Genomic DNA, 27604 nt, shown 5'->3' on the forward strand with positions numbered 1-27604 from the left:
CTTCCTGTGCATCAGTTTCTGTCTATTGCCCCTTGTTCCATTACTTGGCATCACCCAGAAGAGGCTGGATCCAGCCTCTTGAAACCCTTCCTTCAGCACTTGTGTACGTGGATGAGGCCCCCTCTCACTCATCTCTTCTCAAGGATGAACAGGCCCAGCTCCCTCAGCCTTTCCTTGTTAGAGAGATATTACAGTCCCTTAACCATTTTTGTAGCCCTCTGCTGGACCAGCTCCAGGACCTCCAGTCTCTCTTGTCGTGAGGAGCCCAGAACTGGACACAGCACTCCAGATGTGGCTTCATCAGGACTGAGTAGGGTTAGAATCACCTCCTTCAACCCACTGGCAGGGCTCTTCCTAATCCACCCCAGGATGCCACTGGCCTACTTGACCACCAGAACACACTGCTGGCTCATGGACAGCTTGTCCACCAAAACCCCCAGGTCCTTCTCTGCACAGCTGCTTTCCAGCAGGTCAGCCCCCAGCCTGTGCTGGTGCAGGGGGGTTATTACTTCCCAGGTGCAGGACTCTGCATTTGCCTGTGTTGAATTTCAGATGGTTCTTCTCTGCCCATCTCTCCAACCTGTCAAGGTTGGATGCAGGACAAATTCCTACCTGGGAACTCCTCCTGTGCACTAAATGTAGATATACACAATTATTGTCCTCTCTGTCAACACTGTTGTTCTATGACATTCTTAAAATCAGTAGTTAGAGAAACTAAAGTAAATTTGATGTTATAGCAGAATACTACAATTTAAAAAACCCTAATACAGTTCACGTAATACTTCCAAGGACTATATGGGATTAATAAAAATAATTATAAACACTTAATTACAAGCCTAGGTACTTTCTAACATCAGAGCCTAAGGAGAAGGCATAAAGTATTCTGAAATTCAAGCAATGGAAATGCTTTGGATATCTCATAGTGAGATATATGCTCTCTAGTATTTGTTCTTTGTATAGACTACTGATCCAAAGTATGTGCATTATTAATTGTCTTGTACTAGTGTATAGTACAGGTTGTACTTATAGAGCCAAATAAAATTCAGAGGGTGATTGTCACTTACAGACAGAGAAATTTAGATTATATTTAGGTTAATGCTATTTTGACCTAGTCTTCCAGAAATGTCACTTAAATAATCAAAATCCCATTCTATTCCTTCCTAAAATGAACCAGAAGAAGGGTTATCATTTTTAGACAAAATCTTCTTTAATCCCAAATAAACAACTACAGGCGAGAGTTATATACTTACTGTGCATGTGGCTGGCCTTCAAGTTCTGGTGCACAACTAAGGACTTAATTTTAATTTTAAACATAGCAAACCAGAGCTGGATAACTGTGCTCAAATTCTAGAGGCGAACACCAACAGAAACTCAAACTCAACTTGAGAAGAAATCCTGAAAACCTGTTATTTCAAGAAAATACAAATCCTTCTGCTGACTTTTTAGTAGTGAAGAAAAATTCCTCCAGGCTCCAGGACAGTAAAAGGCACTCTCCAAGGAGGAGGGGGGAAATTACAAGTCTGAGCACTGCAGCTCCAGCCATTCTCTCTGCTCTGCCCTGTGTCAGCTAAATTTTGTTGAATCTGAATAAACACTGAAAAACATTTTGGTTTCTGTGAAACATTATTCCTGAAAACACGTATTTAATTGGAAAATTCTTGATCTGCATTGCTAAAGACTCAGCCAACTTCTTTTAGCTGAATATGGTGAGAAGTAGGGGAAATTTTGGTAAAGAATCCTTAAATCTTTCGGCAAAAAGAGCAGTAAAGTTGTTTTCATGATCAGCCAGAACAGGTGTATATTTTTAAGGCCACAGCAACAAAGTTCTCTGAAACACAGAAGTAGTATCATGTTTGTATTAGAATCTTACTTAAGGAGATTTTGACTTGTTGAATCACTTATTTTCCTTAAATTACTTCAAAGTAGGTTACCTATTCTCTTGAAAAAATCCTAACAAATACTTCCATGATTTATAGTTAGTTTCTTCATGAAGCAGTTATTAATTTGGATCAAAACCTCTAATATAGATTTTGTAAGATTAATGAGTATCATGAACTTATTAACAAAAGAAACTTATTATACACACAACATGGTGATGTTCCTTTGGCAGCCAAAGGGAATTTTAGTCAGAGATGAGAAGAAGGATAAATTTGACTTATTGTACTTCCTTTTTTTTTCTGCTTTCAAATAATTTTCTTCCTTTCTGTAATTTAAAACTTCACATCTACGTCTTACATCTCTCTCTGATAGCACTGTAATACTGAGTTATAATTTCCCTAGGACAAATACATAACTCCAGGGAAGTTATAGCAACAGAGATCAGACAACAAAAGACCTGAAAGGCCCCACACGCTTTTAGGTTACATTGAATGTTTTCTTGCACCTTTCCCTAGCAACCCCAACACCAGTAAGAGTATTTCAAGCTTCATAATCATCTGTCCTGACTTGCTTACAATATGGTGAGTTTACTTCATTCTTTGTTCCCAAACATACTGATCCAAATTCTGATCTCATGCACCTTGACTTACTGACTCCACAAGTTCTGCACTCCTTTGTACTGCTGTAAAATCCAACGCTTTTTCAGCACCTAAATATAAAGCCAGGAATTTTTTACTTATTCCATTTGTCGTACTAATGTCTTTTACAAATATAAAAATATTAAAACTGTGCCAGAAAAACTCCTAGTGTATTCACAAGTACAGAGACAAAAAGATGCCAGTTTTCCAGTACAAACTGTACTGGTTAATATAATGATAAAATTATATGAAATAAATATTATTAAAAAATATACTGGCAAAAGTACTCTTTATCTGGAAAAATTCATCAGCCTTAGCTACACACACTACCTTCCTAATGAAGATCAGATTTTAAAAGAAGTTTATATGACTTTTAGATCAATGAACTCTAGAAGAAAAATGTCTTAGCTCTATCGGAGGAGGATCCTCTAACAGAGTGATTGTGAATTTGGTGAGCAGTGAGAGTGGCTGCCACCTCTGAAGCAACAATAGAAAAGCTCTGCAGCATGCCACCTGGTTATATTAAGAAATCAGTGTCATAGTTTCTGTTTTCTCCATACACTAAAATACAGGAAGCATCTGCATTGAAGAGAAATGAAGCATGAGGACTATTGGATTATCCTGCAGAACATTATCTAGGAAGGCAGACATTTCCAAAAGTACACTATAAGACTACATTAATAAATACAGATATTTAATACAATTTCTGAATAAAACGTAGGAATATAAGCTTAATGACACAATCAGCATGCTTCCCAACACAGATTTATAATTCCTTTAAATCCACTTTAAAGGGGTGATGCAAGGCTATCAGCAGGAGTATGTTGTTACTACCTGCAATTCTATTCATGCGAGATAGAAAGCATTTGTATTATTTGAATTTAACCCTGATCTAAGACAAAGTTAATCTAAAATAACTTCATTTTCACCAATACCATTCAAACCACACTCTGTTTCTTGCTTTTGGACTCACTTCCTTAAGGACACTATTTCTCAGTGCTTACACACTAGAACACAGCAAATTACTTGAAAATTCCTAAACCAGTAGCTAAAAATGGATTTTGGTTGACATCCATTCTCCTTCTGCAAATTAAACACACTATTTTGCAGTCACTCTTGGAGATTTTTGTGGAAAGTTTCCATGTCACCAATAGATAATGCACAGCATAATGTTTTCAGCTGGTAATACTAGAATATGCACTTGCTGAGCAAAACTTACACATTGACACAGCCTACAAAATAATCTTTTTTGTGTGCTGTTTGCCTTTTCAAAATGTCTGAATGCAGGTCTTTGTGCCTTTAAATAAGTACACTCTGCAGCTATTTCTGAGGAGAACCAAAAGTGGAAATATATTTCCCAGAGTAAGGAATCCATAAAGAGACTGAATTATCTAATCCTTTTACAAGATGGGGAATTAAGCCATTCTTATGGCAATCTTTTATCTGCTGCTGGCTTCAAACCATTATCTCACAGGAGAAAAATTACAGTCTTTGTCAGTCTTTTCTGGGACTTATGAAAGAGTTTTGTGTGTGAGTGTGCATTTGTGTCTTTAAGAGCTATATTAAACCGCTATCCAGAGCCTCAAATTATGACCAACAGGCTTCCCCAAGCTCACGATCTCCTGGCTTCCTCCCTATATCTTTTTCACCCAGAAGAAACTGCTGTGGCAAATACACATCACAGTGTTGCACAAAACAGAAAGAATCTATAAACATTGCCATAGAGAATTAGCTTGCAAAGCACACATCAAAGAGAGCAAAGGAAAAGAAGGGAGAAAAGCTTGGTAAAGCACTTGTCTCTTTAAATTATTGAGGGGGTTAAATGGGTTTTGTAGAGGAAAAGAGAAAGAGATGTCTTGACAAGACCTACAAATGAAGGACAGAATGAAGAGGATGCTTCCCTCCACTAAATTGAGAGACAGCAGAATAATTTTCAGGAGCAGCAAAATAATATTAATTTCATATTCAAATATGCTCTTACTGCTTTCGTTTTTACTAATCAAGACTAATACATTCAAAAGATCTAAAAAATCCTTTATATCTGCTGTTAGAATTTCTCCATGGCACTTTTAAATGCTCACAAGTGCACCAACCTGCTCAAACCAGTTCTCTCTTTCAACAGCCAGCCTGAAATAAAAAAAAACCCTTAGGTACTGTTGAACAATAGTTCTTACAAAAGATATTCTAGTGACACCTCATCAATTCACAGCATCTTATGCTGCACTCTTCCTGCATAACCAAAACCAGATATTAATACCCTGTCAGTTAAGTTACAGCAGGGCTATCTCCAGATAAAACTGGTGCACTGCCACATCTCCAAAACCAGACTTATCATGAGAAGATGTATGTATAAGATGTAATTCACATGCAAATTTTATGTACCTAGTGCTCAAGTTTCAAGCCTAAGCCTATTTTCACTAACATGTAAACACTTCTCCTTCTCCAAACAAATGGAAGTCTTCCATTATTTTTATGCTGATTGACAGCTATTTAGGTCAAAAACAACAAGTCTACCCCATATGTGCAGACTATAAGGAAATAAAATAGCTGTTAAATCTAACACAGAGGGAAATACATCATCTGAAAACACTGGTCACTTCACAGCTTACATAATTTTTGATAACAGATGATATTTTTATTTTCACAATATTTTGTGGAACTTCCAATAGGACTGAAATTATTGCTTGTTGAATTTACCAAGTGGGAAATTCATGCAAAAAAAAGAGGGAGGAAAGAAGTCTGATCTTTCCAAGATTTCTGTCTAATCACTTCATGTAAATCTCCTGTCTTACATTGTTCCCTTCCCAAAACACTGTTAAGATTTTGAAAATAGAGAGACTTTGGCCATTCTTCCAAAACACACATTCATTGTGAGTTTGCCATGAAACTAATTAAGGTCTAGGACTAAAATTATACTATCTTGTGCATTTCAGAGGTCATCCATGAACCCAAAAAGTAATTTGAAATCACACAGATATTCTCCATTTTGCATACAGTAAGATGTTCTAAAGAAACAGAAGACAGTGAAAGAAACGGCAAGCCAGTGTGTTACTCTGACAACTTAGCAAGTCAGCCTACCAAATCTTGAAAATTTATTTATGGTCTCTGTCTCTGATAACCACTAAGGCTAGTAAAAATATTTTCTGAATGACTTTCTTCTTCAGTGTTTTTTCTCTTGTTTTGAAAGAATAGGATACTAAAGTGGTACACCACTCCAGGAAGGGGAAGATAAAGTGATTTTAGCTGTACTTAGCACTTAGAAAATCCAAAGACAATGAACACATTATCATCGTTATTTATGCATCAAAATTGGGCAAATTAATCGCTGCCCAAACTCAGCTCATCAAAAAAGCGAAGTGAAAATATACCTTTTTTTTAACACAGCTTTTTTTTCCCTGTAATTATTTTTGTTTTCCTACTTTATAAGAAGTTCCAACTAGCCAAAGGAAAAATATGGGGTTTGTTCTCAATTTTCCAAAGTGAAAGGAGATTTTTAAAATTTATAAAGCACTACCATATGGAGTTTAATTTACTTGTTTGCCACTATTAAAAGGAAAAATATGCAAATAAAATATTTTGTTTAGGACAAAGTCTGTGAAGCTGGCACAAACAAACATGAGGAAAATTCAACTCTTTTAAACAAGGGGTCCAATAAAACTAAGGTTACAAAAAAATAGATAAAGAAAAAAGAACGTAAAATAGTGACCTGATTCATCTGGAATGTTTAGTACTTTCTTCACTATAATAATAGCCACTTAGAAATAATACACAGTCAGATAATATGAAATGCCTGACAGGAAAGAAAAAAAAAAAGTGTATATAATCAAAAGTTTTGATACGATTTGAAGACATAAACCTCCTCAAAGTCTGTACATGAACACTAATCACAGAATTTTTCCACCAACATTCATTCTGTACCAACCACTTCAGTTTGGAAACAGTTTTTTTCCCTTGGTATTTTGAAGTAATTTGTTCCCAGATTTCAGGAAAATTAACAAACCAGAAATTTCTGCCAGAAACTGAGTCACTACACTGGCCTTACCACTACTGGGCAGACATACAAAGACTATTCTTTATGCAAATACATGTACAAAACCACACATTTACCTGTGCCCATTCCCCAGTATTACATCACAGTGTACAGAGCCAAGCAAGGGATTATATGGAGAACTTGAGAGGTTATTCTTTCTGACACATCTGTGTATTATTGATTAATAATAATAATAATATTAGAGTCTATTAAGAAAAACAGGCAGTTATTTTATATTCACTGTAATCAGGTTTTCTCCTAATTCCATCACCCCTTAACACTGCAGTTAAAGAGATGATTATAGTTCATGTAAACATACCTGAACCACCTTTAAATTAGCATCTGCAGATTTCCTTCACAGAGCAGTTTTGACAATTCATGTAGCAGCTGAGGAATATTTGCACATGCAGAACTTTTCCTGCTAGAATTCAATACAGACATAGCCTTTTATGATGTCACCCAGGCAGCACATACTGTTACATACGGTCAGGATAAGGGGAAAACAGTCCATGGAGTTTCAATGTCATTTAGTCCTGCATGCATTTTCAAGGTATTACTCCCTTTGAGGTGACTGATGCCAGAATGGCTCTGTTTGGGAAAGAAATCTTACAGTCGGACTTGAACAGCAGCAGTCTGCTGAAAACAGAGCAGAAGCATCTACTGTGATGGCTTAGTCTAATCTGGCAGAACATAAACCTAGACCACCTGCCAAAAAAATGCACCAGAAACAAAAGTTACACCCTTCCTTCTTCCAGGACCTATGCCATCTACAGGGGATGCCGGAGGTTGCCCCTTTCTCACCCTACCCAATCAGCCTCTATCCCGATGTTGCATGGTGCAGTATCCATTCCCTGACACACTTCCATCCCCAGTTCTAGAGTTATTTTGGGATTACATGCCTGGACAAGGTAGGAGAACCCATCTCATTTCAAAACACAAGTCAGCCATGAAAATGGTTTCTGTTCAGGGAACACAACGACAAAGAGAGCAGACTATTCATAGACAATAAGGAAGGGATCTTGTGCAGAGTGGAAGTTGAGGAAGATCAGCAGGCTTCCTTCCTTTACTTGAGGAAATCTTCCAGGACTCCATTATCGTTGTCCATTTTTTAAATGTAGTTTTTAATCAGTATTTATGATCTTACTCATAGGGGTTATTAATTTCATTAATTTTTCTCTTTGTTGTCTGAAGTTTCAAGAGCGTTGTCTGATTACAGTGCATACAGTAAAATGGCTTTTTAACAGCAGTTTTTCCCTCTTTACAGACATCTGCTTTTCTGCTTTTGATAGTTAAACTAGATTCACTTGTCCAGCTTCAGACTATTTTCTTCACAGCTCATTATCAAGTTTTCCACCAAATGCTTCTTTATGACCTCAAGTCTCATTAGTATTGCTAGAGCTTTGTGATACTGAGATAAAGCACGTCCATACAAACTCTAAGATTATAAAATGGTTGAAGCTAGATTAACACCATAGAGTTCCCCAGCCAACCAATTAATTCCTGTTCTTTTCTAGAGATATATGATGGCCAATTCAAACAACAGTTCCATAGTTTCCACCATTAATCTGAAGTTTATGACAAATTATAGCTGGCTCCTTCAATTCTTCTGTCTCCTCCCCTGTAGGTTCCTGGGCTGTGTGTCATGAAGATCTGCTCAAAGTCCAGTGGTGTATGGCAGTGAACTAATATGTGATTCTTAAATTTCATATAGTACCACACAGTTTATATGATTATATCCCAGGTATGCAGGGACATAGTGGAGACTACTGGAGAAAACCAGACTTAAAAAGATCCAAATTGTTAAAGAAAAGGTAACTGGTAAATAAACAAGCTAACTTGAAGACTGTTTGGAGGACAAGACATCCTAAAGGAGTAAAACTCACAGATGATGCGCAGGGTAACAATGAAGGTTTCACAGGCAAGGCAGACTGGCATGAGAATTTTTGAGTACTTTCTTCAAACTAAGTTTTCCAAAAATATCTATAATGGCAGCATACACAGAGCACCTCATTTATTCTACATTAACAGCTCAAGGATACAAGTTACTACACTTGAACTGTACTCCACATCCCATGGTGACAGTAAGAAAAGCCTCATTTATTTTTTTTTAATGTATAGATGTAATTTGTTTGTTTATACCTATATTTTTGATTCCTCTAATATGTTAAAAGGCCTTACTACACTGTCCTTTTGCTTTAGCTAATCTTAAAATATTAACTAAAACATTGCATCTCAAACCCACATTTGTATGCGACTAGTGCTCCTTCCCAACATTCTTGTTCAGAAGCCTTCAAGCTTGTGGCACAGTATGTTTTCTATAATCCCATTTCTTTTTTAATCACATGCAACCCCTTTTTTGTATTCTATTGATGTTAAAAAGAATGAATGCAGCCCTTGCGCTATTAAAAACAAAAAGCTTCTTACTTTCAGGAATGCATTGGCAAGACTCCACAAGAACAAGATTTAACTTTTGAGCATGGCAGTGGGCATACAAGGCTAATGGGTGGTCCTTAAAAAAAAGAAAAAAGAAAAAGAAAACCCCCTGTAATTCATTCAATAGTACATTAATATTATCTTTTACCTTATGGTTGATTAAATTCTTGCAAAACGCTCAATGTGCAAATAACAATACAGATGAGAAATATGGAAGTGTTGTTTGGCTTTCACAAATTGTCATTTAAATCTCTATTTAACCCATACAAGTTTTGCTAATGTGTGAGGATGTCTTATGATTCATTGGCCAAACCTGAAATTCATTTGTTTTGCCTGTATGTGAGAAAGGATTCACAAAAACATGTTACAGAATGAGTCAGTCTATTTTTTAAGTCAGTCAGACCAACTGTGCCCTTAGAAAAAGAAGGAATTATTACAACGATTTTGCTCAAATAATCTAAATACAGATCTGTTTTACTAGAAGTGTCCTTGCTAATTTTTCAGGCTAAATAGAAAAAAGCAAACCTTCTAAATACAGGGTGGGGGTTTTTTGTAGCCTTTTTTCTGTATCTATAAACCTTGTTTTGTTCCACCTTGTGAATGATGTCACCCCTTTATTTAGATGACTTAATATGCTACTTAACTTGCCCTGTAGTCCAAGAGCAGCTATGGGAATAACATTGTTCTGGGAGCTACTTCCCCTTTTGAAAAACCTCTTAAAGCTGTTATCCATCTGCATTTCGCTCATCGTGTGTGAAACATCTATACAGAAAACAGTAAGCTCTCTGTTTCTTACAGTTATATGCCAGACTACAAACCAATTTATACTCCAGTAGAATTAACCCTTCCTTTAATTTCTCATCTCCCTCTGGGAATTTTTTTGCAGGCGGTGTTGGTTGTTTGGGGTTCTGGTGGTTTTGGGAAGATTGTTTCAGTTTTTTAAATCATAAGCTGTAAAAACTGATTTGGTGTGATAGCTTCAAAGAATTCCCCATTTTTATTTCCTAGATGTCTGGGTGGAGAACTTTATCTTCTTTAAAAATAACTGACCTGGTCTGTGATAACTATCTACCTATTTATTATTTGAAGATGATTGGTGAAATTATCATGATTGAAGGTTAAAAATCAGTTTCTAAAAAAACTTACAAGTTTGGGAGTTTTATTCTAGTTCAATTATGTCAATTCTGAGTCTCATTTCTTATGATTCACAAACAAATTTGTACTTTTGTCTAAGAGACTTAGGGCAAGTGAGAATATTTTCCCAAATACAGTGCCTCAACACCATTGCAGGTTTCCTCCACAATATAAACTGGATTTAGTTGGCCTTGTAACAAAGTTGGTTTTTATCTCTAACTATAGTCACTTCCATTTGGCATTCCTTTTTTGTGGAACAAAGGGAAGGAGCTAAACTGGAGCAAAATGAAGTCTGATCACAAGTATCTCAGCATGGAGTAAACCATCGGTTCAGTCCATTCTTCTCACAAGTCACTGCGCTCTCATTGTAGGAAGCTCCAGAAGCCACAGAAATATAAGACATATAGCTGCACCCTACTGCAGGTGGTTTTATTTGGTATACAAAATGAAACCAGCACTCTTCTCAGGCTAAGGTAACCTAAACATAGCCATAGACCTGCTCACTCTAATTCTCAAATAATGAGGAGGCTAACGATCTATGGCAAGAAAATGTAATCCTAGAAGCAGGAGTGTCCAAAACTTACACACTATTTTAATGACAAAGTAGGGTGGAACTTTGATAAGAATATTTGTCCTTTCCAAGTGGGAAACAAAATATTAAGCCAAATTAATTAAAGCTAGTACTGAAAAACTCCTTTGATTGTTTAAATAAACCTCTCTCAGAAAAGCTCCAATATACCCAAGAAAGTGGGGGAATGTCTGAAGGAGGTGTCATAGAAGGTAAATTGACTGGAGAGTAATCAGAGCAAAGCATTTAAAAAAATACAGCAAGGTGAAAGAAATCAATTATGCAAATGCATGAGTAAAATTCAACTTTTTGTCTGAGCCATGAAGCACGTTTTCTAACATTTGGAACTTTGCCAATTAAATTTCAAGTAAAAAGTCGTTATTTCTCCTAATGACAGCCAAAATACCTTCAGCAACCCTAATTTGCTAATCTGACTTGACAAACCCTATTATCTACAGAACACTACTGCCATGAATAGCTCAATTAATTTCAAATCACTTTGTACAACTGAAAAATGAGTAACATTAAGAGGAAATATATCTGTTTAATTGTAAGAAAAAGCATGCATAACAACTTATATTGACTTCTTTTTCAATTGTATTCAAACATGTCTACAATCAAATCACATAGTATTTATATATACACTGTACAGCACACAGGACTACTTAGAAAATCGAATATGAAAACACAAAAATATAATTTCTAAAACAAATTAATACACTACTAGGTTCTGTATGACCTTACATCAAATACTAGCCTTTGTCATTACAATGGAAACAAATGCCAACACTGAGAAACTGAGTCAGTGAGATGATCCAAACACTCAGACTAATTTTATAGAGCAGTATTTTCAATGGCCATATTACTGACTAACAGAAAATCTAATTGCTCTTGAAACCAAACAGGAAGAAAACTGTCTTCATGTCTTACAAGCCACTTGTTCTATGCAACTGTCTGTACCCACTACTTCAGCTGCTCCTGACAAAAACCCTGTGAAGGTACTGAAGGGAGAGCTAACTGTACTAATAACTGTCTTGAAGAGAGGAAAGGTGTCCTCAGTAAGAAGGAAGGAATGCTCCAAAAGAATGGATAGACTTTATCGCCTTGAAGAAAAAATGAGCTTCCTCACTACTGAATACAATAGAAATACCCATTTTTCTCTTTTGACTTCCCTTGCTCCTGATGAGATTGTGTATTTTTTTAATTCCTTCAAAGTTTAAAGAAACTGCTAAACTGCAACTAGAGTGAAAAGAATCAGTCATGGTAGGCATCATCTAGTTCTTCACCAACTTCCTTAAACATGGTAGGAAAATTAATGAAGGTGTATAGGCAAAATAAAACACAGTTTTGCGTTCTCTGATAAGTGACAAAAGGAATTTTGTGAGATCTTTCTCTCCCAGCTCATATTTTAGAGGGCAGAATCGTTTATTACAGGCCGTTAAAGAACAATAGCAATAGCCAAGGTTGCTAGGTTTGGCTCAAGATCTGAGCTGTTTGTTCCCTGGTGTGCAGGATTGAGAGAATATATAGTATCTCGGCACCCTGCTGTTAGCAGCTACTTTAGGGAATTCAAAATTTAATTAACCTCCATAGTAATCCATAAAAGATGTTATGTAAGTTCAGAACGACCATTTAGAAAACTTAAGGTTTCTGTATTCCTTACCTTTCTACTTGTTAATCCATGGACAACGGATGGCAGATGAAAAAATGTGCCACACATTCATGTAGGTAGTTGTTTGGAAACATTTTACAACATAAGCAATTTGTTTGTATGAATTGGGAAGAATCCCATGACTCGCTTGTTTGCTCTTTTTGCTCTTTTCTTAAAGCATAAGGCCACACTGCTGACAAGCAAAACTCTAGAATTACAAGGCCATCCAGTCACTGCTACTCTGACAGTGCTGTGAGCCGAAGTTCCCTGAGGCTCCACAACCCTGCTAAAGAGATGCTATTGCACGAGTGATTCATTATGCCTGTAGTTATGCTTCCAGAGCATCAGAAAATGTCTTGAAGCCCCTCTGTCTACATAAGTGCTTTAGAAAACTAGTAATTTATGAGAAAAATGGGGGAAAAAAGTAGAAAAAAGTAGGGTGGCATATGGCCAAACTTTTGACTTAATTTCACCACAGGTTGCTTTTTATTTACAAGCGGCTAATCCGCTCTCAAACTACACAATAGAGCAGCCATTGGCAAAGGCAGGCAGATAAAATTGGCATGCCTCTGTATTGTTCTTGTTAATCTGAACCATTAACAGAAGGGTGAGAAGGCTAGTTTTGTCATTTAAACAGGCTTAAATCCTTTCTCCAAATGAGCTTTTGTCTACATAGAAGAATTCATCCAGGAAATTTAAGGGGTTTCTGTTAGTGTTGCATTCTCGAGTTGACTAAGCTACAGGAATACCATCCTGTTTATTTGGCCTTCATACTGTAAATGCAAAAATTATTTCCAGCTGTCAAAACCAAAAGAGGTTCAACCTGATTAAATTATTTCTCAGAGATGAAACAGGATGAGATTATAAAGTACTAAGAAGCAACTATATGAAATCCTGAACTGCACCTGTGCAACTAAATCTCCATTTATACAGGTGCTTTTCAAATTGGATTTGAACCTTTAAATTCCCTGATTCATCCCCTGAAAAACCACAGAAGCTCAAATAACTAATGAAATTCAGAGACAGAAGGGCTTAAAATAGTTTCAAGCTGTGAAGTAAGGCCTCAGACTATGTTCTTTGATGCATTGTTGATGCGATATATCAAGCATAAACATAAGTTGCACCATTCAAATGCCAGAGGTGATAGGGTAGTCAGTAGCTAAGTAATTTTTTTTTTCTAGCACAGGAGAGGTCATCACCTGGCCCATAAGCACAATACACAGCCAAATACCTGGGGAAAAAATGCATTAGTTAGCATGATCTGGTTTTGTTTTGATTTTACCTGGCACATCTTGCACATATATTCAATGTGACCTTTGCTTGAGGCTCAGCCGTATGAGCACTTCGAGTTTGATTGAATTTGCTCCCAGAGGATACCACACTTGTTACTCCTTCCATTCTGAGATCATCAAGATCCTCTGCAACAAGACAGAACGATAGGATGAACACATGGTTAAATTTTGTAGCAATAAAGGAGCCTCACCTGTAGAATCACTAAAAAATGGAACTGCTCAAAAATCAGGAAGAAAACACAATTACTTGCATACTAATGGGAAAAGACATTTGAGAGCATTTTTATTTTTTTATATTATTGTCCTCTTATAAGGGATTCCTTTAAAAATATTCAGTATCATTTCCACATCAAACCATGTTGCATATTTTTAAAATCTTTATTTATCTGGTTCATTTCTAAAAAACTTGTCATCAAGAGATGCTGTCCAATAGCAAGACATATTGAAGACAAAAATAAATTTTTTGAGTGTATGCTACTCCTCTGTGTTTTTTTCATCATCTATTCACTTAGCAATGAAAAAATATTGCTAAAATAAAAGTGTTCTGCTAAACCCAGAAAATGTGAAATGGACAAATATATCACATTGAAAGGGACCATAACATCCATACTTAAATCTACCATATTCCTGTAATATGGGCAACTCATAATAGTAACTGAATTTTCAGCTATTGTAAAATCATTCACATTTTAAAGGGAGACTGCAGAGGTTCTCAGGGAATTTTTTTCCCAAGATCACATTGGAATAGTGTAGCTCAGTCAGATTGTAAATGTATTCTCTTGGTTTACAGTCAGGCCATTCTTTAGATATTAATCTCTATATTTTTTGCTAACACAAAACAGGCAAGTTCTCTATGCCTCATGTATCTATAAATACCAATTTTCATTTGTTTATAAATTGATTAGACTTTAACTGAAATGTAAACAAGCAAAGCACTGGTTAGCTTCTATGAAATGACCATATACTGACCATGTAACCATTCCATGTACTGACTGATGCATATGGTTTACAGTACACAGTATGTCATCATCTACTTAAAATGTCTTCCATACATATGTTCATATGAAATATGTTTACATTTACAAAAGAAACCTAATGTTAAAGGATCTAAATGAAGCAGGAAGTACAATAAGATTTTAAATCCCAATATCAGATGGAGAAAAATCACAGAGAACCTTAAAATCAGAGGAGGCATATTAGAATTAATATCCAATTAAATTCAATTAGAATTTAAAATACACAAGTAATCATTATAGACACACAATGGAGAACCAAGGTGCTTTTCAGACACAAAAGAATGAGATACAATCCCCCAAATCTTTTCCTGAAATACTTCTCGTTGTCCTCTATAATTCATAGACCCTACTCTTACCACTGTGCTTCAAACTCAGTGAAGTGTGGTAAGATTGTCAGGATTATGTCATGTTAACAACACTCTTTTGGGCAGACACGCATTTTAATATGCAACATTCAATAACAGCTAGGCTAAACTCAAATGAAAATTTTGTGACCAAAGTCCTTAAACTACATTTTCTTCTCTGTAATGTTTTATTTCACTGCTTAAGAAAACTCTCCTCCCCACCACCCCCCCACCAGCCAATTTGTTGCCTTGATATAAATTGACAACTGTACTGAAGTTTCTGTCATCATTTTACACCATTTCAACATATTTTCTGTTAAATTTCATGTATGGTTAATACACAAACTAATTCAAAGGACCTGGAAGGTTATATGATAAGAGAGCTATGAAATCAATCATCTATGAGTCATTTCAGAAAAGGTATTCTGTATTTGGAACACATTATATATTAAAATAAATACAGTTAAATTGTGCTTTAAAGAGGTGCGAAAATCTCCATATTTTTTAACAGATGCAAACCACTGGATGAATTACAGCTTAAAAGAAATTGAAGCATATGCCTCAGGCTTTTCTCCCACTAAACAGATGTGATTTCTTTAAATAAGGTTTTCTACTGCTCTCTGCTTGATTAACTTTTGGCTCTCAGACGAGTAAGTGTTTCAACAAAGCAATGATATAGGCTGCCCTCCATGACAACTTTTATGTTTGAATTTGTAAATCAAACCCATGCCTTTTTGTCATTTTAGTCAACTACCAGCCTTTTTCTCTCAAGAGAAAATTAAGTGAAAGTTTGTCCAAGAAATGTGGATTCAAGAGCTGCCTGTAGTTGTAGCCAATAGACAAGTAGGCAGAATAGTATGCAGTATTGATTTATTGTCACATGGTGTTAGACCAACAGCAGTAACGTGCACACAAAATGCAGATTTAAAATACCAAAACCTTACATCATATACAATTGTTAATTTTTCTCACGGAATTTTCATTGATCTAATTCAACATGGGATGGAATTCGTCCATGGCAAGCTACAAAAAGCTGTTAATAATATAGCTAAGCAGAGAAGTATAACTCCATCTACCAAATCCAAAGATTAACTGTAGCATTTTATTTAATTTGATTACTGCACCTCCGCATCAGCATGGAATGATTTCAGTTTCTTCTGGATACCTCAGATTTACAGTGCAGATATTGAACTTTTTTCTCACTAAAGCAACACGGCTTTGAGAAGCTGCCTGGTTTGCAATACCCAAATGGGATTGGATGGGGATTTTTGAGTTTGTAAGCAAGTTTATATGCCATCTTCCAGATCAACCACATTCATTGTTGAAGGCCTTTAATTAAAAAAAACCCCAACAAAACGACAAAACCCGGCAGCAATAAAACAATAAATCACACAGAAGTTTGAGTACTAAACTCTGTATGTATGTGTATATATTGTTCATAATAATTCATGTATGCTTTGCAGAAAAATATTTGATCACAAATAGGAAAGTTATTAATATAAATACAATCAATGAATGCAATACAGCATTTTAAGAGTGAAAAAAAAAGAGAACTTCAAAGGTTCAGATGTTTCTATGTACCATCGGAAAGAACCAGTCTTAGCAAAATAGGATTTCATTGAGAAGTCAATGCAGTTACAGGGTCTGGACACAGAATCTTTTCTCTTTCTTTGTATTCTTTGCTAGACCAACTAGCAATGATATAGCTGAGTGGCTCCGTGATTTTATTGAGCAGCAATGAGGTAATTCACTGAGAAAAAAAAGAGAGAAAAGCCAAGCTGGTGACTGCTTGTGTCACAAAAGACAAGAATACGGTGAAACTTCTCAAATCCTTAGAAAATGGTTATTTATCTTTGTATAGTGATAGGCTGGAAGTTCACATAAATGAAGCAATCTCATTTATGCTAATAAAAGTTTGTTATTTTAATGCATGACTGTTCACTGTATTTCTTTAATGTTCACTCTCTGCTATTCTCTAAATGAATAGGGTATGTGAAAACCCAGCCCCGGTCCTATAGCAATTTCCATTAAATATGTTCCATGTGGTTAAAAAAAGTACCTGTGAATCAAGCAAAAAGAACCTTACATTTTTATCAAATCAGCAATTTACCAAAATCAATTCACACAGCTGCAATCATCATGCTTTGCCAAACAACCACAGACAAAAATACTTGAAAGTGAGATAAAGACCACAAGTGTAATATAGCACAGCACAGAACCAGATGTTTTCTAGATTAATAATAATGCTGCACTAAGCTTAATTCTTTGTGATTTTTTTAAATAGAAAACTTTCACCAAAAAGGGAAGGGGGAAAAAAGTTATCTATTTCAACTCTACAAGAATATAGCCCAATAACAAGGTCATGTTTTTAAATAGGACATTGTTTACAATTATTTACTTCCTCTCTTTTTTGGGAGGAAGCGATGGGGAGAGGGAAAGGGGCACTCACTAGTGCCAAGTATTCTAGAAACTGTGCAAGATTGCTTATTGTCTTGGGAATCATTTTACAAACACATATAAGACTTGCACACCATTCACTTTAAGGACAGAGCTCTTCTTATGCAAAACTCCTATAACACACAGTGAAAGCTTAGTTGCACAGAAGGATCATGTGCTGTACTGTTTTATATGATCCAGTCATGTGTACATCAGCTCATGTGTTGTACTATTTTATATGATCCAGTCACTTCTGTCTCCTTCCTCTATTATAAAACATGCAGTAATTTCCCAGGAGTACTTCAAGTAGTATAAGGTTCAAAGCTGGAAGAAGTCTATGACAGCTCAGTTTGTCGTTCAGTCTAATACTAAGAAAAGCACTAAATGTTTTCATGTAAGAGTAAAAATTCAGATAATGAATTCTGATTTATGTTCTTGCATGCCACCAGGCAATTCTGGTAAACCAGTAAAATAATGCCTCTTTCTTTGAAACAATGAATTTCTCAAGGTAGTGTTCTTACATTGTGGCAGACATTGACGTATTCCTTGTATATAGCATTGATTTGTCAAGGCCTGTTGGCTGATGCGCAGACTCTTAACAGGCTCTACTAATCTCATTTGAAAACAAACAAATAAACAAAAAAAACCCCCCAACCAACCAAAGAAACCCCAGAATACCAACAACAACAAACCAAACAAAGAAAAAACCCAAAAACACAAATCAACAAAATCCTACTGCTGATAGAAGTTCTGCTTTTGGAATCTAAGCTGCTTTATATGTCATACTTTTATGTGTCTTACTATGTAAACCAATCCTCTTTGGTTTGGATAAATTATCTTGCCAAATATCAAGAGATTCCAGTAAAAAAGACCACATTAATTCCTAAAGAAATAATGTGACTTAGGCTTCCAGACACAGAAGAATCATTAACTTAGAATATCTGATGCTCCACTCCTGAATGGGGTATTTTAAATATTTGCTTCAACAGATGGAAAACTGGAGTTATCTTCTGCAGTACACTAACTACATGACATCTTTTGTTTCTTCAATGTCATGGAGCAGACAACGTTGTTAGTCTGGTACATATGTTCTAATATGATTTTCCAAAAACATCTTCAAATACCAGAATTTTGCCTAGTTCAGACCCATGCCATAGACTTTTGATACAAATATTCTAAATACATCAAGAGACTTTTACTCCTTAGATTTTTGAACACAATGTTCTGAAGATATCTTACTTAAGAAGCATCTCAAGTTGACAATAAATTCCCTAAACGTTTGTGCTTTCATTGATGGATGCACACAAACCCAGCTGAAACATGATGCTGCTGAGTCCTTGAGTTTGCACATCTACCTCTACCTGTATCAGATGTCAGAGCCAATCTAGCAGAAATTCACTCCACAGTCTAAAAACCACAAAACCAACATGGGAGTAGGGAAAGCAGCATTGTTTGCAGGTACCGAAATATACAATGAATCATTGATTCGAGTTCTCACTTCTAACCACAAGAGTGAGTGGAATCTTTCTTCAGTTTCTCCCTCTTTCTATTTTCCCCCAGCTGGGACTGGAATTAACATTGGAAGTAGCCTTTTCTGATGAAGATGTTCTAGTTTCATTAAAGCATGCTTCAGTATCTTAGAAAAACTACATGAAGCACTGGCCCACAGGGCTCCTGCTTATTCTCCCTTTTTCTACTAGGCATGATATTTGTTTATGACTGAAAACAAATGACTTGCGGTCAAGACTGATGGAACACTGAATTAGAGGATGCGATGCAGATTAGAGGATAAGATGCAGTACAGGGGCTTCAGAGCCTTGCTCCAAATTAGGCAGATGAAGTTTAAAACACAAATCTTGGATATCTCAACTGCCCAAACCACTGAATGCAAAATTATGGCCTCATTTTATTTACATGAGAAAGTCCACAACCACAGCTGAAAAGAATTGGCATCATGTCCTCTTATCATTCCCCTACTGGTAAGCCAGGGATCTAACATCACCTAATAACCACTGCTCACCCACCAGTTCAGCCACTAAAACTGACTAAACAACTATGGTTGCTCCTTACCAGTAGGGATTTCAAACTCATTGGTCTAAGCTATCAACCAGGCAGTTTCATTCAGTGCTAATGAATTATTTCAAAAACTTTATTTTTACAATAATGGGAATCTATTATTGTTTGGAACACTTGAATTACTTCTACATTTCCAATGAAATAAAATTTAGAATATTTCACTTGCTGTATCACATTCTGCAATGCATTACTGCAATTGCCATAATTGTACATCAGTGCTTGCACAGTAATAATACAGAACCTCAAAAAGGTCATAATGAGATAATACACAAAACCACCGGAAATTCTGGACTTGAGAAGGCATCTAAAGGAATGTTTTCCCTTGGTAAACATTTTCCTTTTTTTTTTTTTTTGCACCTTAGCTTTAAGTAAAGCAACTTTTAACATTTAAAGCAAATTTTGATCAGTATTTCTAATCAGTTTCAATGCTTAAGTCACTCATTCCTGCAACCACTATATTTATGTGCAATTTAGGCCACAGTTCAACTCTGCATTCTTAAAGAAAACCACCAAAAAAAGCTTTTTCAGAATAATAGAAAAAGCCATGTTTAAATCCCTAAGTTTTTCTTCTATCATAATGAAAATATCAAAGCATTAGAAAAGAATGTATATTTAAAAGGTTTCAGTTTGGGTTTTTTATTCTTTAACAAAGAGGAGACAGCCATAATATTTTTGAAGTGTATTTGGTTAACATAGTACAGATGTGCCTTACAATATATATCTGTAATATTGAATTTCACATTACATTATTGCTTACATTTTTCTTTACTAAGTCTATTTTGAATTAAACTGATAATTTGCATGCTGTTTATATGAAGTTTTACAAATATGAGCTAAAATGAATAATAATTCATTAGTTCAATATACCTTACAAAACATAGAGCAACTACAATGCATTTTTAGCCAATCAGAGAAAATATTAACCTGATTAGCATTTTATTGATCAATTTTTGCACTGAGGGCCACATTCATATTTCTTTGCAGCGTCATAAGTTACTCTACCAGCTCCTTGGCTGGATTAATCCTAGCTGTTGAGAGGCCAGTGGAAATTCATACACCTTTTATTAAAATGAAAGTTGAGGCAAAGCATAAAAATTACAAATAGTCTTATGCCAAACATTTCCAGTAACACTGAACCTTCCAAGAGGGTTTTTTTTAAAAAAAACTGTTAGTCCAAGGATTTCTGGAGTGTCAGTATGTATGTTCTCTTTCATAAACCTACACACATAAGAATACCTACAGTGCAAATTTCTTATTTCTCCAATTTCTTTTTTTTTTGAAATTAAAATGGTTGAATTCCAAATATCTCTAATTCCAAATATCTCTAAAATGTCAAACATTTTACTTGTCCTTCAGAGAATTTTCTTCATGAAAAGAGAAACACACTAAGTAAGAAGCAAGATGCTTATACAACTTAAATTTTCTACTGACAAACTAGCACATCTCCCATTTTAGAAAAAGTGCCTTTCAATCAGGCACTATTGCATCTCTTGTGCTAGAAAAGTTCCATTTAATTTAGGAACTCATATATGAGTGATCTCAGACCAGACAGTTTGGGCAGGCAGGGAGACAGCAAAGAAATCTCTAAACTCTCTGTGTGCACAGGCACATTTAGCAATGGTTACTTCGTATGTTGTATGTGAACGTTCCTAGTGAGCTCTAGGTGCAAGTCCTGACTGAGACAGTAACGTCAGTAATTCTACGATTATTACCAAAACCCTTAGATAAAACACTAGAAGAAACATACTGTGGATCTTTTCTATTGTTCTTCAACTTCTGCCTACCTGCAAAGGGACAGCTGCCCTCCTTGCTACCTCTGCTAAGTGTGAATCCAGGATGAGTGTAGCATGGCATCAAACGACCGAGGCTCTGCCATTTCTTCCAGCCCCATCCCTCTATCAGCTTGCATCAACTCTGCTTTGTCCTGAGACAAGACCATCTGTTTTGTATCACTATCCCTATTATGGCCAGACACTGGGACATCTGGAAGACTGCACTGTCTACACTCCAAGAAGCAGACACTGAGCTGGATACCATCAGCATACCAATGCCATCACTGCTGACAGTACATGCTCTTCCTCAATCATTGATTAAATTCATACCACTGACATCTTTCCAAAGATGGTAGAAAAAGAATTTAATTTTACCTCCCCAGCTGGGTCAAGCAGATAAACTAGCAGGTATGTCAAAACCATTCCACACATCCATAATAAAGTTTCAAATACACCACACAGTTTTCCAATAATTTTTCTTTTTTACTGGAGAGTACTAAAGACTAAATGCTTTTTAAAGAAAGTTTAGGTTACTGAAAAACGTGCAGTTGGAGATGTTGTATAGGTGCTGTTTGTTCTGTTAGATTGCTTTGTGTAACCTATGACTTCAGTGCACTACTGGGTTATGTTTGCTCATGCTTTTGGTTTGGAAAAGAGAAAATAAGGTTTTTGGTTTTGCTGCAATGCTGCAATGCAAGACAGAGACCTGGCTGAAATGGAAAATAGTCTAGTGGTACATATAATACAATTTGTTGCTACACCTTCATTGAATATTCCAAGACAAGATTATTGCCTAAAAATAAGTCAGGCATTACAGCATGTTAGGTCATGCAATGTTAGCTCAAGCCTACTATCTTAAACATCATAGAGATATGTTTGCTTTTACTCAACACTACTTTATCTTCTGGATATGAACGACATATTTCTCCAGAATATCTCATTTCACAAGATTAGAATCATCTTGTAAATGAATCAGAAAATTTTACTTGACAATTCTGCTTCTCAAGACATATGAAGGTTAATCATGACTCCATTGAACTCCAGTGGAATTTTCCATGACTCCATAGACTGAACATTTATCTAAAACGTTCCAAATTTCTCCCCTTTGGTTTTAGCTCCTTAATATGAGAGCTGTGAATCTCAGGTAGATCTTGAGATGTCTAACTTTGGAGTCCACAGCAGTGGAATAGAATGTGAACCACATCCCCTGGCAGTCACTGTATGTCCTTCTCTTGTGGAGGATAAAAACCACAGGCTAACCACTCTATCTACTCTATCACTGACTAAGAGGGAGTCAGACACTCTAGAATGGAATGCCAATTCAACATCAGATATCAAATGTTCCTCTAAGAGCTGTGAAAAAACAAGTGTAAAGGAAACACAAAACAGTAGGAAGCACAATCATCATATGCTGGATGGAGACAGCAGAAAAGAGTACATCGTATCACAGGAGTTAAGTTCTAATTCAGTATATTTTCCTTCTCAAAAAGAACCATCTGTACTAATTTCCTAGACTGCAGGCAGTTTGACTGATAGAAAACCTAAAAATGAAATAAAGACAAAGTCACAGTACAAACCACATCAACAGGAAGAACAGAGAAAATGAAGAACAAAAAAAAACCAAAAACCTCCCAAAACCCAAAAAAACTAAGAAGTCTAAATTGAAAGCATCTTCAATAATATACAGCAGTAAAGATCTATTTCAAGCAAAAAAGGAAACAGGTAGCACTGCACCAAGAAGAAAGTTAGCTCAACACAAAAATGCCAAGTAATTCTTGGTTTTCAATCTTCAGGCACACTGGCAAACCTCACAGGCCCTGAAATACTGCTAGCTCAAATGGTGGATAAATGAGGTCACACTCCAAGGTGCTAACCTGTAGTCACTAAGGATTCAGTTCTGTATTCCAACAGCTTGCTTCCAGTGATAAAGTCCCACTTATTACTATGCTCTTACCCCTTTCTATCATTCCCAGTGATATCAGTGCTTGATTCTTTTCTGACTCTGGTACGAACGCATATGAAAAATACTGTATTTTTGGTGGAATTTTCTGTATGCGGGTTGGTAGAGTTGTAGAGCTGCACTGAGGTTGTAGAGCTGCACTGAGTTGTAGAGCTGCACACTGAGGGTTCAATACAAGCATTAAGATCCATGTAAAGGAAACAACAGGAGCCCTATGGCTCTGCCTGAAGGAAGAGAGGAGGAGGTAGGTCCACCTTCTTCAATGAAAACAAGTTTCATAATCAGTTAGGCTCAGCCCTTTTCCCAGAGCCATAACCCTAAGGGGTAAAAGCATCTGGTATTTAAGTAACACTAACAAGTCAGAATATGAACGTGTTTATTGAAGTATCAGAAATAAAAGCAAACCAGGTATCATTTTTACATTAACAGAATGATACCCCATCTGCAACTCACCACTGCTGCTTTAACTAAAATTTAGTGTAATTTTGCTTCTTGCTTCTCTCAAGACACAGAATAAAAGTTTTTCAAAACTATGATTCTATCAGAATATTCACATGTCTTCGGAAAAGCATTCCTAATATATTATCAACATACGATTCTTAATACTATGTGTTACCACATTAAAGATATGATTTTCAATTTTTTTTTTTAAAGTATTACATATGCCAAGTAAACATAGCCTTTTTTTTTTGTATTTAACTGAGCAATGCCAAGCTGATAAAATCTAATACAATTGAACTTGGAAATAAGCTTGAACATGAGAAGCAGGCTAAGATTGCTAGGCTTATTACCAACTCAGTGTCTTACCTTCTCACCACCTTTTCCTCATCTGTTTTAAAATTCTTGAACCACGGTAATGTGCATGAATTAAATTATTTCTGATATTATGATACAACTGTATAAAGATTTTTTTAAGTGAATGCAGACTTAATAGATAAGTCTTGCTACTTTGAAAATTAATACAAGTTAGAAAGGTGATCAAAGAAATTTTCGAAACTTAACAATTTATCGATTTCCATATTACAGATACAAATATTATTCTGAAACTAGCCTACACATAAATTTGATACAATGTATTGACATTCATAAAATTATGTCGTCTCAATTAAATTGCACTCCTTCAAATTTAACAGCCTTTAAATTTCCCAAAACACAAGAAACAGTTTGTAATATCTGACAGTGCTTCAACATATCCACAGAAACCCTTTCTTCAGCTCCCAAATGACCTTTCTAATTATCTATGTAACATCAAAGTTCCTTCTCAGATGAACACTTCAAAACAGTCTGGTTAAGAAGTTTAAGAAGCTCAGAACCATTTCAAAAGGCTGACACAACTTCCCAACACACCAGAGAAAGTACCCCACATGATTAATGTTCTATTTTTATGGAGAATTTCTCTATGTGAAGATTCAATATGATGTGAATTATTGCCAAACTGTTGCTCATTTACAAATTATAAATTATGTCTTATATAAAGAAATCAAACCCATATAATCCAAACAAATTCTAAAGAACCGACTATCAGAAAGACAATTCCCAAGTCACTGGTGGTATAATTACAATATTTATAGAATTTGGAAGTTTTAACTGAAGAGTTTAGGTTCCCTAAGCAAATATATTATTCAAGTTTCACCAATGCTTTTGAACACATCAATAGAAAATTAATATTCAAAGACAAAAAAAATAACTATTGCTCTGTCAGACCTTAACAGCATTTTGTCCCTGGTAACCAGACATACATTTAGAACAAATTTCACCAAAAAAAGTATTGTTTTTATCAAATCATTTTGTGAATATTCATAAAAAAACCCCACAATGATAAATTCAATCTAATTATTTGTGAGGACATAACCCAGTTGCTACCCATTTCCTGAAAAACATCAGGAAAATCAGTTCCTCTCAGAAATATTCAAATATGTCAAAAGATTTTTCTGTGTCTCTAAGGACATCCAAGTAAGCATGAAAACCATTCCATAAAATCCCCCGCATGGTTACATCTCCCCATACAGCTAAATGGAGAAACAGGTCTGGAAACTATTGTCAGACACCTTGACAAGTCTCCTCTACCCCAAACATTACTTAGAGTACTTCTGCAGTTAGGTGATAGTGATTGAATAATTAAATCTTGTGACGTTCTGAGGAATTGTCTTTCCACAGACATTAACTCACATTTGCCTTTAGTCATTTATACACTAAGCAACTGACTGAGAGTCAGAAACAGGGATTAAATTATACATAAAGTTCCTCTGGATATGTAAAAATGACAATGATTCACTCAGCTTCTGAATACCCTAAATAAAAATTAGAGTAATCCATATGTCAAGAAAAAGCATTTGCCTGTGATGTGCCAAAGTAATTTTTTAGAGAGCAAGAGGAAACAATTCCATTAAAGCAAGCATTAATTAGGAATGACTGTATTCTCTACGTGTAGGAGAGAAATGAGGACTTTGGTTCACAGTTCAATGTCTCAAGAAGGATGTAAATGTTCAGTTACTTCTTTGTATGATAACAGGGAACTACCACAGTGAATGGCAATTCTGTGTAAGGTATGTGCAGGACATGAACGCAATTCTCTTGTGTTCATGAAACCAGCTGATTTTCCTTCAGGTGCTCTGATATCTACATGCAACAAGAGGACTATTTCTACATGAAAACTGTAAAATATGACCATGGCAAGCATGGCTTATCTTCTCAATCTCAAAGCTTCATGATTTCAGTTTAGCTAGGCAAAAGATTACATATCAGAATAAAATTAGTTAGCCTTCATTTGCACTTCACATAAACCATAATGATTTTTAATAATTATTTAAAAACAATAAATGCATTTTTTATATAATACAAATTACTTTTTCTAGCCTGCTGGACAGTACTTTAATTGTCTGAACAATCTTGAAGCTGAAATTACTCATCAGAAGAAACCTGAAGGAAGACTAAGAAAGGATTACATGCAATATTACTTTCATACTTCAATGGCAGCATTTATAGCTTCAAAAATAGGAAAATACTAAAGTCAATAATATTTTTAAATTCTGCAATAATGTAGGAATGTTTTGGACAAAAAGAAAGTATGCTCTTTGCTTTTGTTGAAAAGGACAAATATGTGACTATCACTTATTTTATTATGAACTATGCTTTTAAGAACAATTTTGTACTTTTATAGTTTCATTTACACTACCTTTTCAAGTTTTTATTCTCATCATATTGAACATAAAACAATCTCCTTGTAACTTCTGGTTTTAATAAAATAAAGGAAACAACCTTTTTGAAGACAACTGGATTTGTCTCTCTTTGCATCTGGTTAAAAATCAAAACTGACAAATCCTATTATTTGCATATTTATTTATATTTAATTATTCCCAGACTGTAAAGTTTCCATGAAGAGAATTAAAAACAATGGAACGACTATAATTCTTTTCATTTCTATTTTATTCCTTCATTATTGGATACTTCAAAGATATACCATTTCTTTACAGAGAAGAAATTTGGGCTACCTCAATATAACCTAGAAAACAGTAAGCCAATAAATGAAACCTTCATGTTTAAAACTCCTTCTGTCACAAAGGCACACTGTAAGCTCTGCTGTTTAGTCCAGGAATGTACAAACTTTATGCATTTAACATCACATACATACACACAAAACCTATTAAATTTTAATTTCTTTTTCAGATGCTCAATATCTCAATGTTTTGCTAACCATTTCCATCCTCACCTCTAGATATTCTTCCAAAGGTCACTCACCATCTTTCTTGCCATGATCTCACTCCCTCACAGCAAAACCTTGGCTTTATATGCATCACTGGCCAAACTCATATTTTACTGCAGTGGAGCAGGACTTAACTCTTCTAAGTGTGCTCCCTGTGCTGCTTATTGTTCAAGGAGCAGTTTCACAATCAGTTTAAGCTAAACCAAATCTGTGCTGCCACTGGAAGAGTCAGACCCCATGTCCCCCATGTCAGCTGAGTAACTTGTCCCATCCTTATGCCAGCAGCCTTGCTTGTATGACCCACAGCGAGCAGGGCCAAGGAGCTCATCTCTCGGAAGGTTCTCTCTTTCTTGCTGCGTTGATTTTGCGCTCAGCTGTGACTCACTCATCAGTATCTTCTCTGATGGTTTTTGCTCAGGCATGGACCCTCTTAAACAGGCAATGAAAAAAGCTGAATTTAAAATACAGCCTAATATTTGTTTTCAACTCAGTGTCTATGGTATAAAACCAGCTACATTAAAACAGGGCAACGGTTTGTTATTTAAGTTAAAATAGAAGATACCACCAGGAAGCATCTTCATAGAAAATAGCAATACTAAATCATCTAAAATATCATTTCTATTTTCCTTGGAATAGGACTGAAATCCTATAGCCTACAATTAGACTAAGTATT

The 27604-nt window shown here is 35.6% G+C and overlaps 1 protein-coding gene across 4 annotated transcripts in view; it reads right to left on the bottom strand.

Annotated features, from left to right (window-relative positions):
• CUNH8orf34 (chromosome unknown C8orf34 homolog) overlaps positions 1-27604 on the bottom strand; it is a 128481-nt gene that overhangs the window by 38448 nt on the left and 62429 nt on the right. For all 4 annotated transcript variants that reach the window (XM_017731250.1, XM_017731252.1, XM_017731251.1 and 1 more), the window contains one exon: positions 13615-13750. In XM_017731250.1, coding sequence (XP_017586739.1) covers positions 13615-13750 — 136 coding nt within the window. The remainder of the gene's footprint in view (positions 1-13614; positions 13751-27604) is intronic.

Source organism: Corvus brachyrhynchos, unplaced genomic scaffold (genome assembly GCF_000691975.1).
Source record: "Corvus brachyrhynchos isolate BGI_N302 unplaced genomic scaffold, ASM69197v1 scaffold633, whole genome shotgun sequence".
Classification (NCBI taxonomy): Eukaryota; Metazoa; Chordata; class Aves; order Passeriformes; family Corvidae; genus Corvus; species Corvus brachyrhynchos.